General features: G+C 48.0%; 4 protein-coding genes across 6 annotated transcripts in view; 3 read left to right on the top strand and 1 right to left on the bottom strand.

Moving 5' to 3' along the window:
• Positions 1-439: 439 nt before the first annotated feature.
• LOC117639246 (serine/arginine-rich splicing factor 4-like) lies at positions 440-2,402 on the top strand. Of its 2 annotated transcripts, XM_034374732.1 has the most exons (8): positions 440-764; positions 845-955; positions 1,025-1,138; positions 1,219-1,428; positions 1,514-1,689; positions 1,770-1,960; positions 2,043-2,152; positions 2,263-2,402. In XM_034374732.1, the coding sequence occupies exons 1-7, from the start codon at positions 688-690 to the stop codon at positions 2,139-2,141; spliced, it is 978 nt and encodes a 325-aa protein (XP_034230623.1). In that variant the 5' UTR covers positions 440-687; the 3' UTR covers positions 2,142-2,152; positions 2,263-2,402. The 2 variants fall into 2 exon arrangements, with proteins under 2 accessions (XP_034230623.1, XP_034230622.1); XM_034374731.1 differs by having other exon boundaries at positions 2,043-2,402.
• On the bottom strand, positions 2,264-5,808 carry LOC117639247 (integral membrane protein 2C). The gene is made up of 6 exons (XM_034374734.1): positions 5,591-5,808; positions 4,830-5,048; positions 4,648-4,755; positions 4,435-4,557; positions 4,070-4,331; positions 2,264-3,986 (listed from the first exon to the last, which is right to left on the bottom strand). The coding sequence occupies exons 1-6, from the start codon at positions 5,711-5,713 to the stop codon at positions 3,856-3,858; spliced, it is 966 nt and encodes a 321-aa protein (XP_034230625.1). The 5' UTR covers positions 5,714-5,808; the 3' UTR covers positions 2,264-3,855.
• Positions 5,809-5,974: 166 nt separating this feature from the next.
• On the top strand, positions 5,975-11,161 carry LOC117639245 (importin subunit alpha-3). 2 transcript variants are annotated; one of them, XM_034374729.1, is made up of 12 exons: positions 5,975-6,119; positions 6,196-6,360; positions 7,130-7,232; positions 7,310-7,511; positions 7,583-7,743; positions 7,829-8,055; positions 8,141-8,266; positions 8,347-8,481; positions 8,569-8,673; positions 8,747-8,981; positions 9,060-9,151; positions 9,244-11,161. In XM_034374729.1, the coding sequence occupies exons 2-12, from the start codon at positions 6,301-6,303 to the stop codon at positions 9,334-9,336; spliced, it is 1,539 nt and encodes a 512-aa protein (XP_034230620.1). In that variant the 5' UTR covers positions 5,975-6,119; positions 6,196-6,300; the 3' UTR covers positions 9,337-11,161. The 2 variants fall into 2 exon arrangements, with proteins under 2 accessions (XP_034230620.1, XP_034230621.1); XM_034374730.1 differs by having other exon boundaries at positions 6,043-6,114.
• Positions 11,162-11,553: 392 nt separating this feature from the next.
• Positions 11,554-20,061, top strand: part of LOC117639435 (frizzled-2) — a 28,593-nt gene continuing 20,085 nt past the window's right edge. The window contains exons 1-2 of the mRNA XM_034375080.1: positions 11,554-13,004; positions 13,101-13,344. Coding sequence (XP_034230971.1) covers positions 12,018-13,004; positions 13,101-13,344 — 1,231 coding nt within the window. The 5' untranslated portion in view covers positions 11,554-12,017. The remainder of the gene's footprint in view (positions 13,005-13,100; positions 13,345-20,061) is intronic.

A 20,061-nucleotide genomic window follows, 5' to 3' on the forward strand; every position in this document is an offset into this window, starting at 1 on the left:
AATGTTTCCATTGATGTTTCTGAATGACGTCATGAACGGGTCATGCTGTCAGTTTACCAGTGCGCTGCACTCTGCCACGCCAACCGCAACAGGTGTCTGCTGCCCCTTTTCCAGATCCAGCCACCGATGATCTTTGACGCCGTGAAGTGCCTTCTGCCCTCTGTGCCTGCACTGCGAATTGCCTAGCTAGGTAGGCAAACGCGGGGAAGACATGTCAATTGGGCTGCCTATCCACACGGCGCTCGCCATGCATCCCTCTGCGAGAACAACGCAAAGTTAGGCTTTGGGCTTGAACCTGGGGTTTCTTCCATTCAATGTCATTTACCTCGTTCGAGTCCCAAGTAGCTGTTCTAAAAATTAACCGCTCCTACACACATCCAAAGCAAAGAGAAGACGCAGTTTCAATTCAAAGGTTGGCATGACACGACACCTAGTATGACAAATCGGGCGTCCAGAACGAAGCTAAGCACAGCAGAACACGCTAACCTTCACTTTTCACTGTCTAATTTTCTAATTTTAATAGCTGTTGTGGGATTTTATTGCCGGACACTGTTGAACAATTTGGAATTTGTTTTTGCCTCTGTGTTCAGTACCTAGTGATCTCCTTGTACTTTGTATTGGGTTGTGATCGCATAATCTACTGGGAAACACCGAAATTTGAACACCACTGACGTTTGTTGTGTTGTCATGAGTAAATATTCTTCTGACTCTGATTCAAGTGATGGGCAAAGTAGAAAGAAAGGAAAATCAAGCAGGAAAGCTAGGTTAGCTGAAAATTATTTCTTTTTTATTTGCTTCCCTTTGCATATCTTCATTTAATTATTTACTTTAAATCTGTCACCAGGTCCCCTAGCTCATCCAGCTCAGATTCAGGAGGTAGGCATCGCAGAAGAAAACACAGATCTGGTCACAGTAGGAGAAGATCTCACAGCTCAGATGTGAGCCATAAATCCAGGTAAGAAGACTTTATCTGGTCAAGTGTATGTTCATATATGTAGACTTTATCTTACAAGTTGTACGTTAGTCGCAGAGATCGTGATCGGTCTTCAGATCGCTCTCATGAGAAATCCAAAAGCAGATATACTCGGCGGTCTAGATCATCTTCAAGAAACCATACCAGGAGAAGATCACGCTCGAGGTCTGTTGCTCTTCCATTGTCTATGGTTTCGTATTGTTCTTTGTGTTTTCTTCAAAAAGGTCTTTGTATTCCTTCCAAAGGTCTCATTCCAAAAGTCGCTCTAGGAGGAAATCATCCTCCCACAGTCCATCAAGATCTCATGCCAGAAATCACTCAAGGAGGTCCCGCTCTCGCTCCAAAGGACACTCACGTAAACGATCATCATCGGAATCAAGTTCAGGATCTGTTTCCAAAGACAGATCTCAAAGGGAACGGCATTCTGACACCTCCAGTCAACATGGGAAATCACAGTGTGTACTTTTTAGCACTATCATATATTTTGTGTCTCCACAGGCATTGCTTTATATTAAAAGCCATTGTGTATCGCTTGTCTAGGAGTTCGCCAACGTCACGGTCTCAACCCTCTGTTCAGCAGCCCTCATTTTCTCAAACTGCACCTGAAGAAGCCCTTACTGAAAGACTTCAAAAAGCTATTTGGGCAGCTAAAACTGCTGACCAACAACTTCGGAATCAGGGCCTCATTGGTGCTAAAAGAGAAGTCAGCCCAACCCGTAAGTTTGAAAATTTCTGAGTAATATCTACTCCTTATCTGTAACACAAATACTAACAGTTTATTTTAACTGTGTTCCAGGTATGGTCCTCGAAGCCATAAATAGAAGTAACCTTCTAGATGAAATAAATTCAGATGGCTTTTCCCCTCGGCAATTTAATTCTAATTCAAAACGAGATGAATACCCAGTGGTTGTGGATCTTGCAAGTCAACCATGTGTACCAACTCCTGTGCTCGTAAAGCAGGATCCTAAAGCTATTTTTCACTCAAGTGTATGTTCCCTTTCAGTAAACATTGTAAATTTTTGTAACTCTAAATTAGTGTTAATTTTGATCTGTTTTTTTTTTCATCTAGCTCCTGGTTGATGAGCCACAACGCTTAGAAAAATGGATAAAGAAACTGTACAATATTCGGCAAAGAGCTATAAATGGTGAACCCCTTCCCACCTTCTAATTTAAGTCAAGGTATGTCACATTGGACTTTCCTAATTTATCATTGCTGTATATGGTGTTTTGAATGCACTGTAAAAAAAAAAGTGATATTCAAGAGGTATCTTAATAGAATTAATTTACAGATTGCTTTTAATGATTTATTTCTGTAATGGTAATGCAATAATAATAATATCATGAAGTGTGAACACAGAATGTCTAAACTAAAGTTGAAACAAGAGAGCCCTTGCTTAACAAATAAATTTGATTTAATGGACATGCCATAGATTTGAGCACTATAGCCATTTCATTTATCCTTGCCTTACCTCATAATTACATTCAGTCTAAATTTGGAGTCTTTTTCGCAATAATCCAAATCTGAATGAATGACTTTCATCACATCTACTACATTTTTGTGTGCAGTTTATGTTTAGAAACTAAAAGGAATGCTTTTCTCTTTTTGAAAAGTGACAGAACCATTTTTATTTTACATCCTACATGTACATTACTTAGAGTACAAAGAAAGTATTTCTCGACATTGCATAGCTATGGTATGACGGACATCACACACCAGCAACAAAAACTCTTACACATGTCTTGGTAGCTCTGCAGAGCTTCAGTGAAAAGTCAAAGACTTACAAATCTATTCTAAAGTGTTCTAAGGAGCTGTTTAAAGAAACAAAATCATTTAAAAAACAAAAACTGTTGCATCTTTATGGAATGTCATGTACCAATGAGATGTTGTATTAGAGTATCACATTGATTCTGCTACCGATAGAAAGAAGCACTTGAGTATTTTACAAACTTACATAAGATTGTACAGATTATCATTTGATCATTTGACCCACTCAAATTTCATTTCAGGACTTTTCAGGCATTTTAATACACTTTTCAGACTTTCCGTAACTCTTTCTTATGTCAGACTTTCTATCCACTTTTCCATCACGTGTTCAGACCACAAACAGAGAGGAAAGAAAAGGAATAACAGCTGGGTTATTATTATTATTACTGTCATTATATGATAATGCACTACATGGATATTAAAAACCTCAAAACTATGAGTTTGAACAAGTTAATCATCCACCTAATCATGAGATGATTCCTTACTGTCTACAAACTTTGGCTTACCAAATACGGCTAAATAAGAATATCACATTTAAACACCAAGAGAGGATAAAGCAGGACACAGCATGTTGAGATATGGAACAACTGCCAAGAAACTCATGACATGTCCCAAAGTGATCAAATCGTCAAAGAAAATGACAACAAAACGACATCCCAATGAGTTTTTGGAGTTTATAGGGAAAGATGTTAAACAGTTTCTTCCTCTCAAACATCACTGTCTGCTTTCTGAGATATCATTGCATATAATATCATATTGAACTAAACTCCAATCACAGAAACTAATCCAAGGCAGAAAGTAATGAGCTGAAAGTATGCCTTGCAAGAGATCCTTACAGTATCACATCCAGCCCAGAATAAGCAGCATTGATTTAATCAGAAAACATCACGGGTGAGAGGGTGAGAACAAAGGAGAGGAGGAGAATGGGGTAAAATGGGGGTGTCATGACCCCAATTACAATAGATAGGCAACCCACATGAAATACGCCTGCAAGAAGGCAGTAAGCAATACTGACCCCCAAAAATAATTTCTGGGGTAGTACTCCGCTGGTGGGACTAACTATAGCATTAGTTATGCTGAAAAATTATGCTACTGAGTGAACTTAAGAATGAATCACCTAAGCTCCATCAATGCCATTGCTTTCTTTCTCAGCTTCCACCACCTCTTGATAGTTGACAATTTCAACTTTCATGGTGTTTCCAGAGAAAGATCCAAAGACTACTGGTTCTTCCGCACTTCGTTTGAATACTGAAAAAAGTAATAGTTAGCAAGCAATTTATATCAATAAAAAGTTACTCTATTGATAAAACAACATAGTATTGATTTATTACCTGGTCCAAGATTAGCTTTCACAAGGGAGTATATTTTCATTCCTGAGCACTCTTGAGCAATCCTTGCTCCAAGGGTGGTCATGTCAGTCAATGGTGGGAATGCAACACGCATGGTCTTTACAATCACTTTCACATCAGCACCCCGGCTGGTCAGTTTACGGGCAATATCGATCACAAAGCTTGGAAGGAACACTACAGCATCACGGTCAAGAGGAATCACAAAGCAGCGTTTCCCATCAACGTCAACAATACCAGTTTTGTTCTAAAAACCACACACAAAAAAAAAGGTTGATGATAAAAAACAAATAAATCTATGCTTCAAAATATTTGTTGACTACATGTCAATTTTAAAATAAGCTACTCACTATTTTGAAGTCATGAATAAACTGCCCATGACGCCCACCATTATATTCTGGAACATCAATGCGCTCATAACCACCAGCAGCCTCAAACTGCTCATAAAAGTAGCCGGCCTTTTTGGATGAAACCTAGGAAAATTAATTGAATTAAGAAGTCAATCCATCAAAAATCAGATTATACTGGCACAAGATGGGTATTATTGTCTTGTCTTAACATACATCAGGAGTACCAATCTGTTGAGAAGCATGGGAGTCCAAGTGATAGTACAACTGGCGACCTTCAGAACTGTTGTAAGGGACATTTAAGAATCCTCGAAGACGTTGCATCTAAAAGACAAAGGCTCCATTGAGTGGATCATCTCCAGCAGTCACATTAAAAATTGAAAATATCCAATACTCACTGGCTTGCGAGCGCACTGTTGGTAAAGGTAGATTCCTCCAACAATACCAATACTCAACACAAGGAGCCCAACAAGGAAGAGGCAGACAGTGGTGGCGGAGTTAACTCGAGACTGATTGCGGTTGACAACTACCAGATTCTCACTGTCCCTGTATCTTTGTGGTTTTCTTCCATCAATGCCAATGTTGCAGGGCAACCTGTCTAGCTTGCCAGAGGGTACCTGCAAAAATAAAGAGAGAAGTAAATCAAAAGCCACACAGGGCATCAATACATGGGTGTGGGTTCATGTAACAAATGACTCTTCATGTAACAAATGGGGGCAAAAAATTGTACACCTGTGACAGCATTTACTGTGTAAGCTCAGTACCAGGAGATTGAGATGCAAAAGGCAAAAAATAGTAGTAAAGCTTGTGTTCAAAATCATAGTACTAACATACGAAAAACTTGTTTTGAAACTAAAAATCTGGAGCTGATAAATTTACTGACACATAGGGGTTGAACAGGGAGGGGGAGGAGGGGTGTAACCCTCACAATACAGTACAAGGAAAACTGGTTAATACTGAAACGAAAAAAAGGAAAGTGGGGAAGTAGACATAAGATGAAACCTATTTGGATATCAATGGTAGTTTGCTGGAGATGTGCGCCTCGAGGCATGGAAGAATGAAGGAGAAATTGGAGGCCAGGCGAGCAGGGGGCGGATCCTGATCCTGGAGCCCTAGGTGACTGGAAACCGAATGGCCGCCGAGGCCGAACCGAACTCACCACCACAACGTCGCAGTCCGCCGCGCCTCCTCCAACCGCGACAGGGTGCTCGGCCGCGACCAGGGGCTCGGACAGACCCGACTTCTTCTTCATCTCGCTCACGGGCTTGGTGAGGACCGTCATGTTTGCCCAAACAAAGTTGTGCAAAACCAAACAACCCTTCTGCTGTGTTCTGCTTGTTTTCACACAAGAGACACAGCAGTACAATTTTCAGCCGGCAGTGGCGCTGGTGTCGGCGTTGGCATCAGAACCCTTGCTCTTTGTACGGCCAGGATTCTCATGAGTCTAACCACGAAATCTTTCAAATCATCAACTTTTGTGGTCGTCAAACGCATCCACCAGACTTCAATTAAAATATTCTATGTCCGAGACACTCGCTCCTCCTTTCTCGAAGGGTCTTTTTAATTTTCAGCGCAAACGTCATCGGAGCACCGCCTTCGCTTTCTCCCTTGAACGACACCTTTCCTTGAAAGTGTGCTCCATTTTCCCTTTCCCACTGATCAGCAGTGTGAGGCGTGGAGCACGTAAGGTGACAAATTTGGTCTAATTGCGCGTTAACTGCGACGTATTGTGCAAAGTTTACTTGACAAATTGTTCTGTTAAAGGTGTGTACCACTTACGCGTGGCGAGTTTTTCGCGTCATTCTACCTGACGACGTGATCAAGCCGGCCTTTCGTTGAAGAAGCACAGTTGCGGAAAACTCCTGAAAAATGGCGTCTGACCCGACGAAAAGGATTCTTGTTTTCAAGAACAAAGGAAAAGATCAAGATGTGAGTATGCCGATTTTGATGAAGTTAATTTTTTTGGTGCCAGTTTTCTGTTTGAGTTTGCTGTATGAGTGAAAGATTTCATATGACTTTAGTAACAGATTGGCCCACAAGGCTAGCCAAGGCTCGGCATGGCCCTTTTCGACCTATTTTGTAATAATTTTGACGTAGATTTAAATTTGCACTTCCTTGGATAGTATTTATTTGCCGTGATTTCATTTGATATGAATTGTTTTCGTTCATCGGTTGTTTACGTGATATTCGCCATAGTTTAAGTGACCTTCTACTGCCTACCTGCCACCAAACACTAGTTTTACTGATTAATTGCATTACTTACACCTCATTTATTCTTATATGCTTAGTCTACTTTGTATATCCTATTTGATTGCTCTCTATGGCTTTGTAATTTCTGTATTGGGAGCAATGATTTCCATACACAAAGTATGTGTCATAAGTTACAGTATAGGTTAGTTGTCTGTGGCTCATGGATGAGTCACTCATGAAATGCTATTCAGACACATTTGCTAAGTTTTCTAATTTTCTCTTCATAAATATTTTGTGGAATTTCCTCAAAAGTACCTGGGTTGATGCATTTTCCTTGCATGTGTGAGTTCCCTGTCTGTTCCTGTCATTGAAAACTCAATTGTACTGGTTCCAAGCTTGTTTTAATAGGTCATGTTTGGTTATTTTACTTGCATGCATAGGTGAAAGAGTTTTTAAAAATAATTCTTTACTCATTCATTGTTACAATTTTTTATTTTTGTCTTTTCAGGAAATGCGAAGGAGGAGAAATGAAGTTACAGTGGAACTTCGCAAAAACAAAAGGGAGGAATCCTTGCAAAAGAGGAGAAATGTTCCAATTGGAGATTCAACAGGTTTGTGATCGAATATTATTTTTCTGGGTAACATATGGTTTGCAGTAACAATATATATCAACTTAATCTAATTTTAGATGAGGAAGAGATGGTCCACTTGGGATCCACTGATCTTGCGTCACTTGTTCAAAGTGCTCAAAGCACGGACCCAATGATCAAACTTACAGCTGTTCAGAAAGCTCGGAAGATGTTGTCATCAGATCGGAACCCTCCAATTGATTCTTTGATTGAAAGTGGTATCCTTCCCATTCTTGTTCAGAGCCTCCAGTGTAGTGACAAGTATGTATTGCATATTTTGAATTTTTCTTACTCCACCAGGAGCATTTTCTGATGCTAGTTTTTCCTTACAGCACCTCACTCCAGTTTGAAGCTGCTTGGGCACTTACCAATATTGCAAGTGGAACTTCGGCTCAAACCAAGGCAGTTGTTGAAGCGGGTGCTGTTCCCTATTTCCTTCAACTTCTCAGCTCCAGTCAACAGAATGTGTGTGAGCAAGCTGTTTGGGCCTTAGGTATGTGACAGGCAGCCAAAGTGCTGAACTTTTGAGTGCATTCAAATTAGATGTCAATTTTTGATCTGGCTCTTCCTCTTTGTAGGTAATGTTATTGGTGATGGTCCTGGTCTGCGAGACTACGTCATTCAACTGGGTGTTGTGCAGCCTCTCCTATCTTTCATCACTCCAGAGGTTCAAATTTCATTTTTAAGGAATGTCACTTGGGTCATTGTTAATCTTTGTCGAAGCAAAGACCCTCCTCCCCCAGTTGACACAATTAAGCAGCTGCTGCCAGCGCTCGTTTTCCTCATCCATCATGTGGATACGAATGTAAGTTTGTCTTCAGAACCCATAATAATAATAATAATAATTCTGCTGGGGAAAATTTGAGTTAACGGTTTCCTTGTTCCTTCAGATCTTGATTGACACTGTGTGGGCGCTGAGCTACCTTACTGATGGTGGTAATGAGCAAATCCAGTTGGTTATTGATAGTGGTGTAGTTCCACATCTCATTCCTCTATTGTCACACAAGGAAGCTAAGGTAAATATTTTTCATCTTAAATTTTCTTGCTAATTTCAAATAAGTTCTACCCTACTCAACTCTTATTTTCTTTTCTGCAGCTACAGACAGCAGCTCTCCGAGCAGTTGGCAACATTGTTACTGGTACTGATGAACAAACTCAAGTTGTTCTGAACTGTGATGCTCTTTCACATTTCCCAGCCCTCCTGTCCCACCAGAAGGAAAAAATTTGCAAGGCATGTTCATTCATCTCAAGATTTGTGGTCTAAAGTCTTATCAATATGTTTCCATGTTTTAATTCTCTTTGTATTTCCCTTTTACAGGAGGCAGTTTGGTTCTTGTCCAATATCACTGCTGGTAATAAGATGCAGGTTCAAGCAGTAATTGATGCTGGCCTTCTGCCAATGATTATTGAGAATTTAGTTAAGGTATGTTTCACATTGCTTTCAAAGTGTTGCTGGTGTAAAAATCAATGCTAATGTGCTTAAAAACATTTTCCAGGGCGAGTTCCAAACACAGAAAGAGGCTGCATGGGCTGTTAGCAACTTGACTATCAGCGGATCCCGCGAACAAATTGCTCAGTTGATCCAGGAGGGCGTTGTTCCTCCTTTCTGTAATCTATTGACATGCCAGGACACTCAAGTTATCCAGGTGACTCTTGACGGTATCAATAATATGCTCAAGATGGCTGGACCTCAAGTGGAGACCCTCACAAACATGATTGAAGAATGTGGAGGTGAGTGTCAATCACTTTTTTTATTTGAACCGGTACAAATTGTCAAGCCTATATTAACATTTTCCTTTGTTAATTCAGGCCTGGACAAAATTGAAGCTCTCCAGAATCATGAAAACTTAGACATCTACAAGGTGGCATATGAAATCATTGAGCAGTACTTCTCTGATGAGGTAATTATTTTTCTCATTAACTTTCCCTTTTGCCTATGCTTAGTTATTTTTATCTGAAATGCTTTAATGAAATATTTGCTCTCATCCCTCAGCCTGAAGATGAAGATATCATGCCCCAGTCAACAGAAACAGGTTTTGCATTTGACCCCAGCCAATCCATACCTAGTGAAGGATTCAAATTTTAAATCAATGGTCTCTCAGGAGCTGTTCCTACTTTAAGGGACTTGAATAAATTGACAAGTGTTTGAATTAAGAAGAAAATGAATGAACAATTCAAAAATCGGTTTTTAATTTCTAGGACTTGTATCAACATATGGTTTTCAGATTGACCAGATGTAAGTTTATATTTGTCCTGTATATTAAAGTGGAAGCAAATTTCACTGCTAGAATATATGACGAGTGAATGTTGGTTTACACGAGAAGTATGAATATTAGTGTTGTGCAAGACAAATGTTTAGAAAAAATTTCAAGTTAAAATTCTGGATGATTCCTTTTCTCTCTTAACTCTTATGTTTGCTTTTAAACAGTGCAATTGTTGCTTTTCCATTTTATGAAAAACAACTATGTCTCTTCTATTTAAAGTATATGTTATTGTTGAGTGGCAGGTGCCAATGAAGTTACACAGGGTTAATTTGTGTCTAATTTTAAATATTTCTGAACTGCTCACTTGTAACTGAACTGAAATTTAATATTTAAGCATTGTGGCATATTTTTGTGTATTCATTCATGGTCATTTGATGACCGTATTATGTGAGTAAGCAGTTCTTTTGACAAACATCCTTTTCTGTGTATTTTTTTCCCTGTGAAGGGGGGCATAAGTACTTCTGATATCTGGTCATATTGATTGAGTCCTCCTGTCGGTTTTGACTCTGGTCTTCATTGGTCCGATTTAATCTTGTTGGTTTTTAAAGCTATTGTCGGGCTCTACAGTTTAGTTCCTTTTCAAGAAAATCTCTTTTAAACATTTCTTATGTTTTTTCAATTTTGTTAATCATAATAATCTTGATATTTATAACTTGACATGCATCTGCACTGATTTGCTCCTACTTGTCATAGTAGGTTGATCATATCGACTAGTTCATTCAGTGAAGACCCAGTCGTTTGATAATGCTCTAGTGAAGCATTGGAATCTCTTTGAAGTTTGTTTTGATTTGGAATTTTTTATTAGCATGGAAAAAAAAGAGATTTTCTTGTGGAGGTCATTGGCACAAATACATATGAATTTTTCTATTGTAAGTGTTCAGTATCTATTGGCATTTGCAAATGTAAAAATTAGTTGACAGTGTGAAGGTGGTATGTGTGTCCTTATGTATGAAAGTGAAAAGCCTTAATTGCAAGATCTTCTGAGATGGTTAAATTTTGTTTAGGTCCTGCTTTGACTGTGATTGTCAAACAATTACTTACAGACCTCTTTCTTTTTATAAAAAAATGTGTCCATCTTTTTTTGTTAATGTGTACATTTGGTTAAAATGTATATCCATGTTTGACGCTAAGCAACATGGTTTTGGCTGTGACACAAACCGGGCCTGGAGGTTGAAGTTTGCAGTTGAAAAACATGTCCTCACCGCCTTGTGAGGAATCAGTTGCTTCTAAAAGGATTGATGTATGTATAACACAGTACATTTGTCAACCAGAATATTGAATTCTATTTTTTATTCAACTGACTTTCACTGAGCGGCATGGAGTGATTGCAAATTATTCATTCTTGTTGTACTTCTTTATAGTATTGTTTATGTTGTCCATACTGTTGAATGATTACCTCATGTGCCCAGTTTGTTGTTAAAATAGATGCATCAATGCATATTTTCTGTACGCATTCCACATTGGAACTTTTTACATAAAAAATAAAAAAAAACATCAAAATTAGCTCTTAGCAGTATTCCCACTTGGGGATACTCACTTGCCATGAAAGGCTTCAAACTTGTTGACTGAAGTGATGAATGAATGTTGTAGATGATATATTCTCATCTGTAAATAATTTCAATAAATATAGCAAGTAATTTTTTTTCACATCATCTTTTAGTATTTCACCAACACTTTCACGCCACTTCCACACCACTTCCACATTTTATACTACTTATGACCGCTGATTGTCCCGTTCAAGCGGTTCAAAACACCTCAAGGTGCCTATCACTATCACATGCGATGGCGCATTAGGGAAAGGGTGGGAAGGGGAAAATATGAGGCGGATTTGGTGCGGACTGACAGATTGAATGACAGGTTTTCGGATCGAAAAGTTCGACCGCGCCGAAAGCTCGGGTCTTGCCCTGTTGCTCGGGAATGCTCGTGCACCCCCACCCACACCCACCACACGGCTCTACGAACTGCGAGCCGAGCGCCGGCCGAGGAGCTTCGGGCCTCTTCGGCTTCGGCTCGGTTTTCCGCCGCCGCCGCCAGTCCGCTCCGAGCGCAGCCAGCGGGAGGTTCGTTCGTGTCCCGTGCCGGCCGCCGTACAGCCGACGCGCGCGGGCGGTCTCAAACCGCGGACCGCGTTGTTTACATTTCGCTACTCGCGGTGCCGGTCGCACTTCACTCCTTCCGCAACTTGGGCCCGCTGGAACCGCCCCCCGACCGCCTTGCGGGACGCCGGACGCGCGGCCGAGTGCGAGTCGGCTCAAATGTGAATATCTCGGACTGTCCGTGATGAAAGCAACCGCCATGGTGCCGTCTCTGCGGGGGTCACTGTTATTGTGTCGGCATCCTCCTCGTTTGTGACTCGAGGCCGCGGCGCGGGCTTCCCCGCCAACCTAAATTATTCATTTTCGTGTGCGAGAGGGAGCGGTGAATTCGGCGAGCAGTGCGACAGCTCTGGCCGGTTCCGAGTGAAGTGTTATGCCTCTGTGCGGTGCTGTGTGAAAGTGAGGTTATGTCGCCCTGTGCCAGTGTTGTGTCCAGAATGAGGCGTCTGTTGTGTTTGGCGCTCGTCGCTGTGGCGATGCTGCCCCTCTGCAGCAGTGGCATGACGTCTCGCGTCAAGGACCAGGACAGCCTGCCCCACCACGGCAAGTGCGAGAGGATCACCATCCCCTTCTGCCAGGGCATCGCCTACAACGAGACCATCATGCCCAACCTGCTGCACCACCAGCGGCAGGAGGACGCGGGCCTGGAGGTGCACCAGTTCTTCCCGCTCGTCAAAGTCAAGTGCAGCCCCGATCTGCAGTTTTTCCTGTGCACCATGTACGCTCCAGTGTGCACCATCCTGGATAGACCCATCCCACCCTGCCGGAACTTGTGCAGGTCTTCCAAGCTGGGCTGCGAGGCCCTCATGATGAAGTTTGGCTTCCCTTGGCCTGAGAATCTGGACTGTGAGCGCTTCCCCGAGTCTGGGGGCTCAGAAATTTGTGTTTGGGATAACACAGGCAATACGGAGCGCAGTGGCAGTGGAGGAGGAGGACCCGCCATGCCTCCTGGCTCCACCCATGTGTCGCCAGGTTCAGGCAGACCATCTGGACCAATGCCCCCCAATCAACAGCCGGGGAAGCACCACCTGCCCTTCAAATGTCCAGAACAGTACAGAGTGTCAGAAAAGCTCAACTACACTTTGAAAGTTGGAGATACAATTGAGAAGAATTGCGGTGCACCTTGCAATCGCATGTTCTTCAGTGACGATCAAACGGCATTTGCAAGGAGATGGGTCGGAGGCTGGTCCATTGTGTGTGCTGCATCCTGTCTCTTGACTGTTTTGACATTCACGATAGACACAGACCGCTTCCGCTACCCTGAAAGACCAATCATCTTTCTGTCTGTGTGCTACCTGATGGTGGCTCTGGCTTACGTGTTTGGATTTGCTGCTGGAGACACTATCGCTTGTCAGAGACTGGATCTGCCTTCAGACTCGTACTCCAACTTAGAGGTAAGAAAAGTAACCAATAGTAATGGAGTTCATCTAATTTCTATGCTTTCGTTGTGTGGATTTTTGGTTTTAACGTAAATGACCTTTGTCTTTCAGCGGCCCCCATTGATCACACAAGGGACGGACAACCGGCTCTGCACCATTCTCTTCATGGTGCTCTACTTCTTCAGCATGTCGTCGAGCATTTGGTGGGTGGTTCTGACCCTCACCTGGTTCTTGGCGGCAGGACTCAAGTGGGGACATGAAGCCATTGAAGCCAACTCTCACTACTTCCATCTCGCCGCCTGGGGAGTACCTGGAGTAATGACAATCAGCATCCTCGCGCTTGGAAAAGTTGAAGGTGAGTCTCCTCTTGTTTACCAAGAAAGTTTGCTTTCCACATTGCAGATGGGTACTACTTCAAATCAGAATCCGTGCCCCAAAAAATAAAAGATTTTTTTTAAATAAGAAAGGTCTGAAAAGAACATGATGTGTGCACCTGCACGCCTGGTTAGTCCGATTGCACCTGCGGTGTGACAAGGAGAGCGCAGCGCTGCCCGAGGGAGAGAGAGAGAATGACAGTGTGGGTGCGCTGCATTCCTGCGCGCATTGTTCTTGCCGCTCCGAACATGATCCGTAAAGACCGCTTTCCTCAATTGTAATCCTCAGCTCCCCCTCCCCCGCAACCTCGCCGTCGTCAACTCCGCAGACTGGCCGGGCAGACAGACCTGGCAGACCCTGGAGGCGCGGCGGGCCACTTCGTTGCACTTCGTGGGCCGGAAACGTCGGCAAGGTTCCCGGAATCCGATCGGAAAGTGACAATCGGACCGGACACCACGGAGTCGCGCTGCCAAGCCGCCTAGAGTCTGCCAAGTGGCGTGGCGGCGGCCAGGTGGCCAGGTAGACGGCGCAGTACGCCACCGCGTGCTTCCTGGGCACGGCGGCGTCCGAGGCGGTGCGCGGTGCCGGCCTGGCGGACGGGGCGGACGCAGTCGTGCATGAACGCGGTGCCGCCCGGGCTGCCGACCGGCCGGCCGGCCAAAATAAATAAAGAACACTGTACTGTCCCGTCCCCCTTGGTGCCCCTGCGGACAAAGAGCAACAAAGAGGCCCTGTTGCCTTGGGAGTCGGTGGACGTCCAGGTCGTCGTTGGCACACTGTTGGCACCTTGACGGACTTCACGCCTCGTCCCCTAGCCGATCGGCTTCGGCGCGCAGGTGCGCGGGGGACGGCGCGGGGCCGGTCGGGGAGCGCGGACCGGCAGAATGAGCGCGAAATGGCAGTGCAGCAGCAAACGAGGGGAAAGGAAACGCCCGAAATGGCATCGCATCGCATCGCATCGCCCCCGTGGCGCGTTTACGGCTTGGGGCCTTTGGGCCGGCCAGAGATACCCGGTCTCCTTTTCGGTTTTATTCGCCTCCGTCTGACCCGATGACATCCTCCCCCCTGCCGGCCCTGCCCTGCCCTGCCCTGCCCTGCCCTGCCAGCCGGCCCGGGACAGGGCCGCATGCAGGCAACATCTGCCGCGCCCGGCCCCTCCCTGCTGCCGGTTCGAGGGGGCGGCAGTAAGCGAGCAGGCGGCCGCTGCACTGCGTTTGGGTTAGGCCCGTCGTGCAGTGGATTTGCCAGAAGACCGGCGCCGGCAGCCACAACTCTAGACGCGTTTTGAGCTCCAGAGTCGCTAAGCAGGTCTCGAACCGAGCGTGTGACCCCCACCTATGGATTGCTCTTTGAACGAGGAATCCATTGGTGGGGTCACACGTTCAGTTCGAGTCCTGTTCAGCGACTCACAAGGGAACGTTTTCAGGTGTCAGGAGCCGATTGCTCCTATACTTTGGGATCTTAAATACCATTTCAAGAAAGAATTTTCGGCACCCACAGTTCGTGCTAAAAGTCACTACAACGCCCTAAAATGAAAGTGTAAGGTCAGGGCCGGCCCGTTTTGGCCAGTCAGTCGGGTCACGCGACGAAAGTGCGTGTGTCACTTCGAGTTGTCACTCCTAGTGTTGCTAGGCCACTAGGCCGTTGGCATTGCCACCGCGGGTTATACCGAAATCCACCCCACCACTGTTTGGTCAAACCTGAACAGAAAGGAAATCAACTTCGCAAACTGCACGATCTTGCGGAATCCCTGTTTTCCTACCCTCTTCTCGTTCCTTTGTTTCTGTTTCTGAGGGTGGCTCACTCATCCCTGGTGCACCTTGCCTGGGTCGGCGCTTGCTCTGGCAAGCCTTTAGGGACTGTGGCGACTCCTCGGGTGTAAAGGTCAGGCGTGCCTGGCTCCAGTTGAGCCTCCAAACTTCCAGTGGGCCTCTAGCCAGCTTCTTGTCGACTAAGAAGTCGTACTTGCTCGTCTGCGCCTAGCGAGTTCCCCAATGAGGTTAAGTCTAGCGAGGGCAAGCGAGCGAGTTGCCTCTTCAGAGTCTCTCGCAATGCCAGAAGGCCGCTTCCGAGCACCGTCTCCGATGACCCTCCTAGCCAGCCCCACTGAGCTTGTACGCGGGCGCGGGCACTTGCGAGATGTCCTGGGGTATTTGTGCTCCACCCCCAAAAACAAAAACAACGAAACGAGAAAAGGATAGGCTCGGATGGTCAGAGGTCCTGCGGTGTGGCAGGGGTAATGGTGTCCCGCACGGTGCTGTGGGTCCTTGGAAAGCCTCTTCTGATCCAATTTATTTCATTTTCAATTTTTAGTAGGCTGGGAAAATTCATAAGACCTTTTCAAACTAAAACAATTACCATGGCAAATTGCAATTTCTGCTCTTAAATTTTTCCGTCGGGAACTAAGAATCATCTGCTTTCATGGACGTTCTTTGAAGATAAATTTTTTGGTCAAGTTTATGAAAATTGGTCAATTTTCAACTTTCATTTTAGGGCGTTGTAGTAGTGACTTTTAGCACGAACTGTGGGTGCCGAAAATTCTTTCTTGAAATGGTATTTAAGATCCCAAAGTATAGGAGCAATCGGCTCCTGACACCTGAAAACGTTTCCTTGTGAGTCGCTGAACAGGACTCGAACTGAACGTGTGACCCTACCAATGGATTCCTCGTTCAAAGAGCAATCCATTGGTGGGGGTCACATGCTCGGTTTGAGACCTGCTTAGCGACTCTGGAGCTCAAAACGCGTCTAGAGTTGTGGCTGCCGGCGCCGGTCTTCTGGCAAATCCACTGCACGACGGGCCTTACCCAAACGCAGTGCAGCGGGAGCAATCGGCTCCTGACACCTGAAAACGTTCCCTTGTCAGACAGCACGGGCTTCCAAACACCCACGCAACGCGGCTATTTTCGAGACTTGTTTTTTCGAGTGTCGGCGTGGGACGGGAGCCTTCCCCAGCCGTTCCGCCCCCGCCCCGCCCCCTGTCCGTGCGACGTACAGTGTAGTGGCGTTGGCGTCTTCGGTCAGACGCAGAATGTGTATCGGAGTCCCTCGCCTCGGCGTACCTGCACCGCCCCGCGCTCCGCCCTCACGTCCCCCGCGTTACCTGCGCGAGGCAGCCCCATGGATTACAGGGATGCATTCGGAAGTTTCCATTTTTGGCGCCCAAATTAGAACGAGGCTGCCGCTCCTCCTGAATCGAAGCCGGGTTTTTGTCGTGTCGTTTTATACGCGCCGCCAGCCGGCGGCGGCGGCGGGTTTGTTTTGATTATTTTGGATTCGCTTTAACGTGTTTGCTTCGTCGATTCATTACCCCCGTCGGCCCCACTGGGGCCTCCAGGGCCTCCAGGCCTTCGGGCGCCCCGCTGGGGGCTCAGGCCGCTGGAATGTAGACAGGGGATGCCGCGCTGGAAGCGCTGGAAGGGGAGTCTGTCTGTGGACCACGCCAGTGCCCTGGCTGGCCGCGGCAGGGAGGAAAGCCCTCTGGTTTTGCACCGGCCTGTACACGCATGCCTTGCCGCGCCGCGCAGCCATCGGCAGCCACTGCACTTTTGCATGGCGATGCGTGGCTGCGTGGCGCGAACACAAGCGGCCAGTTGTTTATCCCCCTCGGGCTTGTCAGGCGCAACGCTTGGCGTCCACTCTCTCCCTCTCCCTCGCTCTCTATGCGCGGTGCAGCGCAGCGCGGTGCCTCGGCCTTGGGCCCTGCCGTCGACCCTCGTGCCTTCTGGATCGGCCGGCCGGCCGCGCGCCGCAGCGCAGCCTGCTCGGAACGAGTGTATGTAGTAACGTGGCTGCGGTGGGGGCGGCGGCTCTGGCTTTATCCGTAAAAACACTCACCAGCACCCACACTCGTCAGGACCCACACTCGTCAGGACCCACACTCGTCAGGACCCACACTCGTCAGGACCCACACTCGTCAGGACCCACACTCGTCAGGACCCACACTCGTCAGGACCCACACTCGTCAGGACCCACACTCGCCAGGACTCACACTCGCCAGCGCAAACACCTTTTGGGGGAAACAAAGGGTCGAATTTAGGAGAGGCAAAATGGCCCAGCGAAATGGGCGTGTGAAAATGCGGTGAAAGTGCGACCGCAACACAGTTCGGCCCCACTACGTCGTAGTCGCACCGTAGTTGGCGTCTGATTGACGGCTCCAATTGGATGTGTTCGGTCGGGCAGGCCGGTCGGACCGTCTGGCCGCAGAGGCTAAGGGGCCACAAGGGACCCAGGAGGGGCGAAAGTGTTGCATCGGCGATGACGACGCTTCGACGGGTCGGTCCGTTCGATCTGGATGCAGATAGCCGTGGCGGAGCGGGCCGCGCTAGCCTCGGCCCAAGCCGCACCTCCGCGGTTAAGTTTCTCTGAGAGTCGCGCCCCGTCATCCTGCTAGACAATCGGCTAATGTGACAAGAGGAGGCCAAAAAAGAAATAAAAAGTCGTGTAAGAAATCATGGAAAAAAGGTTATAGAGCCTGGACCATTATTTTAAATTAAATTACCCACACCAGCACACGCACTTACGAAAGGGAATTTCAATCGGTTTAATTGTATAGCTGTTTCTGCGGTGACTTGTACACACACTCGGTGTGTCTGTGTGTGTGTCTGTGTGTGAAAATGAAATGACTGCCGGCCGGCCGCACGCTTTTAAAGTACATCTCTGATTGCCGGGTCATCTACTCGCTTATATAAGCTTCGGGATGCGCCTCGGAAAATGAATTTTCATGAGGTGTGTCCCTGCGCCGCCCCGCGCGGCGTTGCCGGCTGGCTGGAGGCTCCAGGGCTCCAGGCCTCCGGGCCGCCTGCTCCAGGACTTCTCCAGGACTCTCCAGTCATGCCGAAGGGTCCCGCTGGAGGGAACAATGCCGGAGGGAAAAATGGTGCAAAGCACAGTGGGCCAGAAGACCGGTGACTCTAGACGAGTTTTGAGCTCCAGAGTCGCTAAATTGGACTCGAACCGAACGTGCGACCCCACCAATGGATTCCTCGTTCGGAGAGCAATCCATTGGTGCGGCCACGGCCACACGCTCGGTTCGAGTCGCACTTAGCGACTCTGGAGATCAAGACGCGTCTAGAGTTTTGTCCGCCTCCACCGGTCTTCTGGCCCACTGTGCAACGTAAAGCATTCCTGGTGACTTTGGCGTATGGGTGTGTGCACGGTGTGGGCGGGGCGCCTCTTCTGTCCGCGCTTGGCTGATTCTGCCTGCTTGCCTCGCGGAAGGGCCAAGGGAGCCGAGGGCTGGTGGCAGCTGGTGGGCAGGTGGGTAGCGCTGGGCTCGGTGGCCGGCAGGGCCGGCAGGTGGTCAGCACCCGCGGTGCTGCTGCTGTTGTGGTTTTCGTTTTTGTCGGATGGTCAAGCGGCGCCGAGTGGTGGTGGGGGAGGCCGCCACTATGGAAAATGGACGAGTGGGTGAAATTGGTTTCAGCGCGTGCTGGCCGCCGCTCGGGCGGGACCGACCGGCTGGAAACGGTGTCCCTCTCTCTCTTCCCTGTCACCTCTGGCTGGCTCTTGGCAGGAGCCCCTGGATTCCCCCCCCCCCCCCCCAAGGGGCTCGGCCCACATCCGCAGGGCACAGTTACAGCTTCCGGACCGGTACACTGGTACACCCGGGTGGACCGCAGTGGCGTCCAGGACCGTCGGGGACCGGTGGGGCCGCGACGAGCCAAGAGGCAGACGTGACGGTGCGGCGCTGTGGCGGGCGCGTTGTGGCGGAGTGGGCGAGGCGGGGCGGGGCGGGGCGGGGCGGGGCGAGGCGAGGCAGGGCGAGGCACTGGTCGGCGTGCCGGGGCGGCCGGGACGCGCGCCAACGACTGTGTCTGTGTGTACACCTTTTTATTTTTTTCTCGTGCGGATTTAGTTTGACCCCGCGACCGCGTTGTGCTCTCACACACACACGCACACAGAGCCTGTTGCACGCGCGCGGGGCGGACGGAAAAAAAAAAGTGTAGCGGGTTTACGGTCGCCGGGTCATGAGTGTCTCCTCCGGGCACTATATGGCCTGGCATGGGCGTGGCTGGCTGGCTGGCTGGCTGGCACCGCCTTGTTATCGCGTTGCGCGCGTTGCGTTTCCCCCTGACCTTTGCTTTGGCTGGCTTCGGCTGGCTTTGGCCGGTCGCGTGCCTCACTGTGGTTTGCCGGCCTGGCAGGCCTGGCAGGCCTGGAAGTCGTTGTTGCTCCGTCTCGCTCGCTCCACCCCGCGGCGCTGCACCCCTCGCCCTCTCCGTTGCACCCCTCTCTGTGCGTGCGTGCGGAAGGCAAGCACGCGGCCGTCTATTGGTGGAGGGCGCGGCGGCTGAAGGGACGCGGTCCGCGCCGTCCACCAAGACGGCCGCGCGTTCGCGTGTGAAGGTCGCTGAAGGCGGTAAAAATGGAAGGACAAATAAAACGGAGTGGAGTGGAATGAAAGTACAAGTGGGTCAGCTTGGTATTGACCTGCCGGTTCAAGTGCACTAGCACTGCCCCAGTTGCTGGAGCTGAGTGCAGTGGCCCTGCGGCCTGGCTCGGTATTGCTGTCTTTTGGCAGTGTGGGGTCGGCCCGCCCGGCCCGCCCGGTCTGCCGGGTCACTGGCTCGGCGGGGTGCCTCGACGTCGGCGGCGCCTCCGCGGAGTGACTCATGCTTCGCGATGCCGGCGCGTGCGCGCGTGCGCCTACAGTGCAGGCGGCCAATGAGATGAGACGCGGAGGCACCCCGCCGCCGCG

Source organism: Thrips palmi, unplaced genomic scaffold (genome assembly GCF_012932325.1).
Source record: "Thrips palmi isolate BJ-2018 unplaced genomic scaffold, TpBJ-2018v1 HiC_scaffold_11, whole genome shotgun sequence".
NCBI classification, from domain to species: Eukaryota; Metazoa; Arthropoda; class Insecta; order Thysanoptera; family Thripidae; genus Thrips; species Thrips palmi.

What these genes read in the sequence shown, in the direction of transcription:
- LOC117639246 (XM_034374731.1), top strand. Translation starts at nt 688, where the DNA reads ATGAGTAAATATTCTTCTGACTCTGATTCAAGTGATGGGCAAAGTAGA. An exon ending in AGGAGAAGATCACGCTCGAG is followed by an intron (nt 1,139 to 1,218) that starts GTCTGTTGCTCT and finishes TTCCTTCCAAAG; the next exon opens with GTCTCATTCCAAAAGTCGCT. An exon ending in AGTCAACATGGGAAATCACA is followed by an intron (nt 1,429 to 1,513) that starts GTGTGTACTTTT and finishes TCGCTTGTCTAG; the next exon opens with GAGTTCGCCAACGTCACGGT.
- LOC117639247 (XM_034374734.1), bottom strand. Translation starts at nt 5,713, where the DNA reads ATGACGGTCCTCACCAAGCCCGTGAGCGAGATGAAGAAGAAGTCGGGT. An exon ending in CGGACTGCGACGTTGTGGTG is followed by an intron (nt 5,049 to 5,590) that starts GTGAGTTCGGTT and finishes TTATTTTTGCAG; the next exon opens with GTACCCTCTGGCAAGCTAGA. An exon ending in AACAGTGCGCTCGCAAGCCA is followed by an intron (nt 4,756 to 4,829) that starts GTGAGTATTGGA and finishes TTTGTCTTTTAG; the next exon opens with ATGCAACGTCTTCGAGGATT.
- LOC117639245 (XM_034374729.1), top strand. Translation starts at nt 6,301, where the DNA reads ATGGCGTCTGACCCGACGAAAAGGATTCTTGTTTTCAAGAACAAAGGA. An exon ending in TGTCACACAAGGAAGCTAAG is followed by an intron (nt 8,267 to 8,346) that starts GTAAATATTTTT and finishes TCTTTTCTGCAG; the next exon opens with CTACAGACAGCAGCTCTCCG. An exon ending in AGCAGTACTTCTCTGATGAG is followed by an intron (nt 9,152 to 9,243) that starts GTAATTATTTTT and finishes CTCATCCCTCAG; the next exon opens with CCTGAAGATGAAGATATCAT.